Genomic DNA, 10993 nt, shown 5'->3' with positions numbered 1-10993 from the left:
TTAGTGTATATTGTCTCTGTCTACATTAGTGTATATTGTCTCTGCCTACATTAGTGTATATTGTCTCTGTCTACATTAGTGTATATTGTCTCTGTGCCAGGGGTAAGGTTTAATGTTGAGAGAGGAATACCTGAATACATACCTTATCATTAAACAGTTTTTACAATACCAGCACTTAACCAAAACAAGCATTGGATTTGGTTAATAATGTAAGCTCTGTGAATCTGTGTTTTATATGTTACATAGATTGTCAGCCTCGTGTAATAAGCACATTTAATGTAGTGAAATGAGGCTTTTCTCCTCAAATTCAAACTTTTTCTCAGAGTCCTTATGAGTCCTGTGAAGCTTATAAGGCAGCGACACCCCAGTCAGCACCAGGGTCTTTCCCTAAGCCCACAGCAACGTGGATTCCATGTCGTGCTGTGTGGCCAAGTGAAGACTTGTGGGTGTCCACTGGGTCGCTCAGTGTCAGTCAGTGTTGACTCCATGGCAGTCAGTTAGGTTTGGTTTATTCTGTCCACTCAACTTGAGCTCAAATCAAGTTCATCAAAGACTTTCTGGTCTTTTCCCTTTATAAACTTGGAGCCATAAATGACTTTTTCATATAACCTTATTTCAACATTAGGTGATAGATGAGCATTCCAGTCAGCTCTTTCACATCTCACATTTGATGGCAACGGGTACTGACCCTATAAGACAGGCTAGATCTGCCCTGTGAGTTTCCAAGACTCTTAACTCTTTATGGGAATCGAAAGCCCCATGTTTCTCCTTCCGGGCAATTTGGTGATTTCAAACTGTTGACCTTGAAATCAGCCGGTCATTGAGTTACCACTGTGCCACTAGGGCGCTTTTCACACAGTCATGGAAAATGAAAATATTACAGTAAACTTTTAAAATATTTTAAAAATAATAAAAATTTAAAAATATATTTTAAAGTTTAAAAGTAATCCTTAAGAGTTTCTCTCTGGCCAAGAAAGCTGATGGTGCCCAGCTATCAATAGGTATAGCGTCTGGGGTCTTAAAGGCTTGAAGGTAAACAAGTAGCCGTCTAGCTCAGAAGCAACAAAGCCCACATGGAAGCAGCACACCAGACTGTGTGATCACGAGGTGTCGAACGGATCAGGTATCAGGCATTATCAGAACAAAAAAATCTTACCATAGTAAATGAGGGGGGAGCGCCAGGTGGAGACCCAAAGCCCATTTGTAGGCCACTGGAGATCCCCTTGCAGAGGGTCTTGGGGAGTCTCCGAGACAAGCCAGTCAGGGTGCGATGTAGCAATGATGAAAAATACAACTTTCCTCTAGTTCTAGTTCCTAAATGTTCCCCCCACCCACCCACCTACTGTCATGATCCGAATTCTACCCTGCCTCTGTAGCTAAGGAAATGGGAATATTTGTGATTCATTGGTTTTGTTTCCTCCATTATTTCTTTTCTTCTAAAAATTCAGTTAAATATTTTAAGTAAAAGTTGTTTCCCGCTTGTTATTAAGTTTATCCTATACATATTGTTCCGTTTCATCTCTAGCTTTGTAATACGCCCATTATTAGGACATTGTCAGCAAACGTCTTCCTGCTCTTTGTCAGTGTCTGGGAATAATAAGAACACTGTCTTCTCTCATTGCATTGCAGGGGTGCAGATCTCTCTGCTCTGGTGCGGGAAGCTTCTCTCTGTGCCCTGAGACAGGACCTGGCAAACCAGGAGATGGGGAAAGAAAAAGGTGTGATTCTTGTAGCGTTCTCCCGTTCAAATGGCCACTCTGGATGCTTCAAACCCTGGAAAATGGCCAGAGCGTGCCATTTTCTAACAGTTATTTTCTATTATAATATAGCTGCCTTTCTCTGATGAGACCTTTAGAAGCAGTTCTGGTATCACGTAATGATACTGCTGTGTAACCTCAGGGCTGACAGCTCTCAGCAAAGCTCCAGTGCCTCCCTTGCTTATCTTCACGTCCAGTTTTTATAGTGTATGGGCTTCCATTTCAGGGAAGCCGCCTCATTTGTTTGCTGAGGTGGTATCCACCTGCCTGTTAAAACACAGTTTAAATAGAAAACGTAGGCACAAGGAGTGAAAATTGTAGTGATTTCCCATTATGTTGCAGCTTCCCTTTCCAAATACAGAATCCATGTTTTTCATCGTATGTCAGTCTGGAGCCATCCTTTGCACTGTCCTGCACATTTAATAGTGTTTTTATGTTTACTGTTTGGGTTGTGTAGACAAAAAGATTCAGTTGTTACCTGAATTCCAATCTTGTGTTTTCTTTGCCTGGTCTCTGAAACCATGTCTCTTCTGTGTTAAGTATAGAATACCTGTCTTCAAAAAGACTCACCCTGTCCTCTAAATCTGTACGGACCCACACGTGTCTTGGTGCCTCAAATGTTAGACATATTTCCAGGTATATTTCACCTGCTGATTCCAAAAATGGCACCACTTTTCCCCTTTAGAGCTCTAGTTTCTAGACTACTGTTCATTCTTCTCGCCCATAAAAAGCCAGGATATTTTAATGTAGTGTTAGCTAGTTTGAGATAGAGGAAGTGCATGCTGGCTTTATTTAAAGTAGTCACTGTCGTATTAAGTATTTTAGGGCGTTTATACCTGTCGATGGATTAAATGACACCATGTAATATTTGAACAGTGCAGATTACGTGAACTTTGAATTTTCCCAAGCATCACTTCACCTTTATTAGGCATTGAAGCGCAGGCAGTTCCAATGTGTTATCTTTAAAAAGGCCCAGGGAGTATATCTGACTGCTCATCACAGGTCCGCTAGTTGAGCCCACCAGCTGCTTTGCACGAGAAATACGACACTTTCAGCTCCCGAAAAGATTTAACAGCCGTCAAAAGCCACAGGAGTTCTTCTAAATCACAATCAGTAGACTTAGCAGGGTTTTTATATTATATGTATATGTTCCACAGGTGAACTCAAGATTTGTCTTAAACATTTCGAAGAAGCTTTCAAGAAAGTAAAACCATCTGTATCAAAAAAGGTAAGAAATGCTCTTAAATATATAGAGAAAATCCCTTTCCGGTTATATTTCACATGCCATCTCTTCTTCATGAAGTCGTAAGAAATTGCATGTTTTACTTTGATGCAAAACAGTGTAACTCTGAATGTTCCTCTAAGATTTTAATTTGCATGTTTCTTAGAGACTGAAACATACCTCTCCTAACCAGATTCTCTACTTACACAGAGAAGATTGACCTGTTGTGCCTGGTTCCACAGTCTCAGAATTTTTCATTCGTTTCCTCCAAGTATTAGTTGACTTGCCTGCCCTTTTAAACAAGTGGTTTCTTATCTTCTCAGAGCTAGAGACACCCAAACGAAACCCCAGGGTCTACAAACTCCCAAACCAAACCCACCGCTATCGAGTCATTGCTGACTCAAAGCATCTCCCCTGTTGTGAGTTTCCAAGACGGTAACTATTTACGGGAATAGAAATCCCAGTCTCTCTCCCCAGAGCGGCTGATGGTTTCATACTGCCGACCATGCAGATCGCAGACCAGCGCTTAACCAGTGCACCACCAGGACTACTAGGGGCTGTCTACATGTTTAAGAATCAATAACAATCACCCAGACTCACTGTTGAGTCCATTGCTACTCATAGCATCCTTAAAGGACAGGATAGAACTGCCTCTTTACGGGAGACTGTAACTCTTTACAGGAGTAGAGAGCTCCATCCTTCTTCCAAGGAGCAGCTGGAGGTTTTAAACTGCTGACCTTGAGGGTTGCAGCCCAACATGTAACCACTTTGCCATTTCAGGGAAGTGAAAATATTTTTACTATTGGAATAGGAAAAGGATGTTTAATCTATTTGCTGTGACACAAAGACTGTTGCAAGTAAAGATCCAACCACCCAAAAGTTCTTGAATTGGATAGTGTTTATAAGCTTTGTGTGTTTTTGGCACAAATTGTTGCAAGGGAGTTCTGGTCTTCACCTTGTAATATTTGTGACCTTTAAGGATAAACAGCTGGGCTCCCAGGTGTGTAAGTGGTTTGCAAGTTCTGCTATTAACTACAAGATGAGCGGTTTCCTCCATCCGGGGATGTTGTAGAAGAAAGGCATGGGGTCCTCCTCCCAGAAACCCCTGTGGAACACAGTTAAAGCCCTGTGGAGCAGACAGAGGGTCCCCAGGTGTCAGAATCAACCAAATAGCAACTGTTTTGTTTCCCGATTCAAGGAAGTTTAATATCCATTAGTTATGAGAACCTGTTTATTGACAATACAAAAATGTCATTTGAATCATTAGCTATTTCTTCTTATCCTGATTATCGTTAGAAAACTCTTCAAAGTGTAAAGCCATTCCGTGTAACTGGTTGGTGGGTTTCACTGCCACCAGTCTTGGTCTAAGTACTCTGTTCGTTGACCAACCGGTCACTTTGAACTATAATAACCCGTTTCGAGGTTTGGCCCCTTGGTGGTGGTAGTTTTTAAGCATACAACTGATTACTTTTCCAGCTAGGGTAAATGAAAGTCTTCTGAGCCTAGAAGAAGCCACTTGGCCATAAATACAGGAAAACACGGTCTGCCCACACCTCTCAGGCCTTTTTACAAACCAGAAAAATATTTTATTTCATTGACCAACTTTGAATAAAATAAAGCCGTATTAATTAAAACCAGAGACAATTTTAAAGTTAATATTACTGGCCCCTTGTATTCTAATCAGCTATAGACTAGTGACAACAGTGTCTTGCCAAACAAAAACAAAAACACACTGTCATCCAGTCTTAGGACCTTATGGGACAGGGTAGCGTGTTCCCCTAAGTTTCTGAGACGATCTTTACAGGAGTTCAAAGCCCCATCTCTTTCCTGATCATCAGCTGGTGGTTTAAAACTGCTGACCTTGCACTTAGCAGCCCAGCATGTAACCACTGCACCCCCAGGGCTCCTCTTGCTGAAGATTTAGTAATTAAAATAATTTTTTACTTGAAATTCTTTCTTATGTGTAGCTTAAACTTGGAAGGTTTTCAAGTGTTTGTTTTTTTTAATCATTTTATCGAGGCTTCTTACAACTCTTAGCACAATCCATCCATCCATTGTGTCAAGCACATTTGTACATTTGTTGCCATCTTCGTTCTCAAAGCATTTTCTTTCTACTTGAGCCCTTGTACCAGCTCCTCATTTTTACCCCTCCCTCCAGTTGTTCAAGTATTAGGTTATATTGGCCTAGCTCCACATTGGCTCCTTATATCTGCTAAGCTTGCTTTTTTAAAAAAACAAACAAGCAATAATTCAACTGTGCATTGGACATTTATTATATGACAGGTACACAGGTAAAGATTCCTCCCAACATTACTGCAATAAAAATGTGATAAAATTATTTGTTGCGGATTTATTTTGTTCATAAAACCACAAAATAGAGCTTTCACATTTTATAATATGAGATCCGGAATTGATAAAGAACCCATTCAAATTTTTTTCAAAAAATGTTTACTGTGATGCCTTTGAAATTCCTCATTATAAAAGCATGAAATTTTCCTCAAGTGCATGCGATGTGACTGTCCCCTCCTGTTATGAGGCTTTGTCTTTTTAGGGCTCAAAGAAGTGCCCAGAAATTTAGACATTCTGCCACTGAATGTCAGTTAAATATTTGAATAGACCAAGTACCTTTTATTAAATAAGGTATGTTTTTTTACCCTTGACAATTCCTTAAAAAAAAAAAAACTCTTCAGATTGTCTTTAAGAATGAGTTATCAGGCATCAAAGAACAAAAAATCATATCATTGTGTGCCCACCTTCCTGATACAGTCACTGAAGACAAATGGGTGCATAGGCAAATGTGGTGAAGAAAGCTGATGGTGCCCAGCTATCAATAGGTGTAGCGTCTGGGTTCTTAAAGACTTGAAGGTAAACAAGCTGCCATCTAGCTCAGCAGCAACAAAGCCCACATGAAGAAGCACACCAGCCTGTGTGATCGCGAGGTGCCCAAGGGAGCAGGTATCAGGCATCATCAGAACAAAAGATCTTACCATTGTGAATGAGGGGGAGTACAGATTGGGGACCCAAGACCCATCTGTATCCATCTGTAGACCCATCTGTCCAGTTGTCTGTAGGCAGCTGGACATCCCTTACAGAAGGGTCGCAGGGAGGAGGAGACGAGCCAGTCAGGGTGCAATGTAGCAAAGATGAAACATACAACTTTCCTCTAGTTCCTAAATGCTTCCTACCCCCACCCCCACTATCATGATCCCAATTCTACCTTACAAATCTGGCTAGACCAGAGGATGTACACTGGTACAGATAGGAACTGTAAACACAGGGTATCCAGGGCGAATGATCCCTTCAGGACCAGTGGTGAGAGTGGCGATACCGGGAGGGTGGAAAGAGGGTGGGGTGGATAGGGCGAACTGATTGCAAGGATGTGCATATAACCTCCTCCCTAGGGGATGGACAGCAGAAAAGCGGTTGACAGGAGACATCGGATGGTGTAGGATATGACAAAATAATAATTTATAAATTATCAAGGGTTCATGAGGGAGGGGGGAGACGGGGAGGGAGGGAGAAAAGTGAGCTGATGCCAAGGACTCAAGTGGAAAGCAAATATTTTGAGAATGATGGCAATAAATATGCAAATATACTTGGAAAAAAGAATATTTCTTTTAAAGATGTTAATTAGCTGTGTCCTTCTCAAACCGATGTCCTTCTTTATAACATTTCTTCAACATTTTTGTTTTAATGAACTTGAAAAAAAAAAAAGTAACTCAATAAGCCAAGATTCCAGGTCCAGAGATACACCAGGATCTTCATTACGTATATGATCTTCATTACATACAGGAAATTAGAATGATCTTAGCAACATCTTCAATACCCCAGGAAAGTGCATCATCTCTATAAATGTGGCAATTAAGATGATGACTGATAATCACTGTGATTAGGAACTAAATCTTATGTTTAATCAGCACCTTGAGAGATACATATTTCCACATTCCATGGTGTCATCATTGCTGACCCCATAACCCTCAACTATCAAATGCCAATGATGTGGACATGGTCACCGCCACACCTGAATGTTCTGTTTTCAGTGTTGCTATTGGCGGTAGGTGCCCTCTATTTGGTTCCAGCGTGCAACACACAGAGCACGTCACGGGCAGCTCCCACACCACCCTCACCAGCATGACTGCTTGTGTGCATGGTGGCAGCCACCGTGCGATCCAGCTGCTGAGGGTCTTCCTGCTTGACTCCAACCTTCTGCTCTACCACGCATGATGTCTTTCTCCAGGATTGGGCCCTATGGATTCCAAAGGCGGTCAGACAGTAGTTTGCTTCTAAGGAGTATTCTGGCGCGTTTCTCCCAAGATTGCTGTGCTCCCTCTTCTGGAGTCCTTGGAACACTCAGTATTCTTCACCAACATCAACACTTAAGGCCGTCACCTCTGCTTCTCTGGTCTTCCTGATTCGTTGTCCGGCTTTCGCCTGTCAGAGGCCCGTTGAAAACACCATGCTGTCAGGCATACCTCGTCCTCAGTGTGACGTCTTTCCTCTGCTAACGCGCTCAAAAAAGGTCTTTTGCAGATTTCCCCATTTTTATCTCCATTAGTGGCATGTACATTTTATTTTCATAAAATGTAAGAGCTCTAAATACCTTTAAGGGTTGTTCAAATGTTTTAAAAAATTATTTTATTGGGGACTCTTACAGCTCTTATCACAATCCATACATCCATCCATTGCTAACCTTGCTTCTTTTGTAATCAGAATTTAATTTCTGTACCATGATGCATACATCTGAAGTGTGAGGTTCTGTGAGTGTTGGCAAACTTAGCTGTCTCTCCAATCAAAGTACAGAGAATTTTCATCACTCCAGAAAGTTCCCTTGAGTTCTTTTGTAGTTGGTCCTTTGCCAAACTCTACGTAACTACTAAGCTGGTTTCTGTCATCACAGTCCAATTTTGCCTGTTTTAGTAGAGCTTGATATAGCTGGAATAATATATATTCTTTTATGTCTGATGTTTTTGCTTGGTGTAATGACTCAACCCTGTTGTTTTATTTATCAGTTGTTTGATCCTTTCTCTTTTTTTAATAATGAACATTTTATTCGGTCATTCTTGTTTACAGTTAAAACTCTGGAAATTCATAATTAGCATCCTTGGCCAGGAACTTGGTATAAACTCCAGGAAAGGTTTCAGCCTTGTGTTCTTCACGGTTCTGCTCGGCTTTGTCCATATGAACCTTTAGAGGCCTGCTGCTGCCCCGTTTTACCGGAATTCGCTTGCCCACGGTTTCACCGGGGAAGCCCCGAGGCTTCGAGGGCAGCCTCGTGCACCGCTGTCAGAGTGCGGCTCCGGGGCCGCTTCTGCTTATTCTTTTCCGAGTTGGTTTCGGCGGAATTCTCCTCCAAGCAATAAAGACAGCGTGCTTTTCACTGAATTTTTTTCTCCATTTCACGTACCAGCCAAGCTTGGATTTTCTGCAAAGATTTCGGTTGAGGAACGGGAACAAAGATTATAATAGCTTTCTAACCACCAACAACAACTTCGATTTCCTTGGCTGCTGTTATATTCTGCTCCCGTAACTGAGCCTTTAGATCCGAGTTCATCTGCCCCTCAAGAAAGGCCTGAGAAATGCCAGACTCAAATTCATCCACTTTTTTTGCCACCGGGCTTCACAGTCTCTGTGCTGGAACTGAACATGGCCTTTCTCTTGCAGAGCGCCGGCCTAGGAAGTGTGACCCTCTCTCTCGCTGAGTAGTGTTTCGTTGTATGAGCACATCACAATTTGTTCATTTATGTGTTGGCGGACACTTGCGTTGTCTCTAGTTTTTGATTACTTAAAGGAACACATTGCTCGAGGAGGTTGTGGTTTACTTTATAGGACAGTGTATTATTTGACTGAAAGGTGACCTGTGGGAATAGCTTCTATTCTAAGTTAAATGGGTGCCTTAAAGTGATAGTCTTTGTTATCTTTTGTGAATTTAAGTTTTGTTTTACAGTTTTCTTTCATGAGGTCCCTGGTCCGAACAGTCAATAGTGGTAGCCAGGCATCTTCTAGTTCTTCTGGTCTTAAGTTAGAAGACCATGGGCCATTAGGCTTGTGGACTCATTTCTTCGTTAAGACTCTCATTCCCCCTCCACCCCTTCCTCCCTTTTTTTCTAAAGGTATCTTTTGAAGAAGAAACAACTTTAATTCAATATTTTATTTTTATTGTTTTTATGTTTTTGAGTCTAAAGACATCAGCATCAAGTTTGCAAGAGTTTGTCCCTTTGTTATAACTTTAGTCTTTACATTTAGGACTATGAACCATTTCAAAATAAATGTTTATATTTGATGTGAGGCATAGGGGTCGAGGTTACTTTTTGCAAGCAGCTCTCTAAATACACCAGCTTTATTTGTTGGAAAGATCTCCCTGTCCTCATTGAATTACCTGGGCCTTGTTTTGAAAATTGTTTTTATGCATGAATCTATTTCTTCACTGTCATCTGTTCCTTTGATCTCTCTCCCTCTTCTTTTGCCAATGTGTTGATTGTAATAGATTTATAGTACGTCTTTAAATCAGATAGTATAAGTCCCCCAACTACCCTCCAAATTATATCAAAATTTGTTTTAAGCTCTTTGCATTTATATATAAACCTATAATGAGGGCAATGAATGTACAAATGCGCTTTACACGATTGATGTATGTATGGATTGTGATAAGAGTTGTATGAGCCTCTAATAAAATGATTAAAAAAAAAAAGAAATTACTGAAGTTTAGGTATCTTAAAATTATTGAGTCTTCTAATCCATGAATATATATACCTCTCCATGTATTTAGATGCATTTAATTTTTTGTTAAAATATATTCATTTGTTAGATCCATTTAATTTCTCAGTAATAGTCCAGTGTGCATCTTTATTTTTTTAAGTTTTAGTTTCTAAATGCCATTAGTATATAGTTTAGTCCGTTTACTAATTGGCATTAGTACGTAGTTTAGTCCGTTTACTAATTGGCATTAGTACATAGTTTAGTCTGTTTACTAATTGGCATTAGCATTTCGTTTAGCGGACCTTTTCCAGTCCTTCCTTGTTACTCTGCTCTGCAGACTTGCTGGAAAAGCTTCGCTGCCAAGACACAAGTCAGTGCATGAGAGATGGCGACAAACAGGCCCTACAAAGTTCGAGAGTGACTGGATTCCTACATTTGGCCTGGTTTTCATCCTTGCAGTTAGTTAGCCTTATAATTAAGAATTAAAATGTGATGCTATCAAAGAAAACTTCACCTTTGCTTTTTTGCTTATCCTATTGGTTATAAAAAAGAAAAAGTAAATTTGAAACTAATGCAAATTATATTTATTTGTTTGGAGTGAGTTCTCCTTTTGGCTTTTGGTTTGGTTTCTAATCTTTTACAATTCTATGCTGTGGTACTGAACTCTTGTTTCTGATTTAGGAGAATTCGGTTAAGAATTTAGGAATTGTAGTCAAACAATCTCTCTCACAATAAAAGCAAAAGAAAACTGGCATTTATCGACATGTTTGAATCTCAGCTTGCTTTTATTTCTCCTCCCTCCCTCCCTCCCTTCTTCTTCTTCTTCTTTTTCCCCAATGGTTAATGTATTGTTTTTTGTTTTGGTAAAAATATACCTAGCAAACCAACCAAAAACCAAACTCCCAGCCATTGAGTAGGTGCTGACTCACAGCCACCCCCTGTGAGTTTCTGAAATGTAGCTGTGTGTTTGGGAGTAGAAGGTCCAGTCTTTCTCCCTTGAAGCTGCTGGTGGTTTTGAACTGCCAAACATTGCAGGTCTTAGTACTGTGGCCAGTTCAGCAGTTTTCGCCTGTTTGGTGATATCGATTACACTCTTTTGGTGGTACTATTCTTTCCCAAACACTCCTTCACTACTTGCTGTTGTCCCTTTGGTCCCATATTCTTTGGAAAAGCACAATGCTCCGGGCAGATGTTTACAAGCTAAACCTTAAACCCAAAGGTGGGTTGTTTTGGTCTAAAGACCCTTTTGTTTGTAAAGAATACAGCCCCAAATACTAAGTGGATGCCTGCCCCTCCCCTGAGAAGAATGTATCTCAAA

At 40.6% G+C, this 10993-nt stretch overlaps 1 protein-coding gene and 1 pseudogene across 4 annotated transcripts in view; one reads left to right on the top strand and one right to left on the bottom strand.

Annotated features, from left to right (window-relative positions):
- NVL (nuclear VCP like) overlaps positions 1 to 10993 on the top strand; it is a 138859-nt gene that overhangs the window by 116017 nt on the left and 11849 nt on the right. For all 4 annotated transcript variants that reach the window (XM_045298132.1, XM_045298131.1, XM_045298130.1 and 1 more), the window contains 2 exons: positions 1630 to 1718; positions 2915 to 2985. In XM_045298132.1, the coding sequence (XP_045154067.1) occupies positions 1630 to 1718; positions 2915 to 2985 (160 nt within the window). The remainder of the gene's footprint in view (positions 1 to 1629; positions 1719 to 2914; positions 2986 to 10993) is intronic.
- On the bottom strand, positions 8050 to 8624 carry LOC101650101 (annotated as a pseudogene).

This window comes from Echinops telfairi, unplaced genomic scaffold (genome assembly GCF_000313985.2).
Source record: "Echinops telfairi isolate 266 unplaced genomic scaffold, ASM31398v2 ScPeMD7_7424;HRSCAF=8462, whole genome shotgun sequence".
In the NCBI taxonomy this organism is placed as follows: Eukaryota; Metazoa; Chordata; class Mammalia; order Afrosoricida; family Tenrecidae; genus Echinops; species Echinops telfairi.
This window is presented reverse-complemented; position numbering and strand designations above follow the sequence as displayed.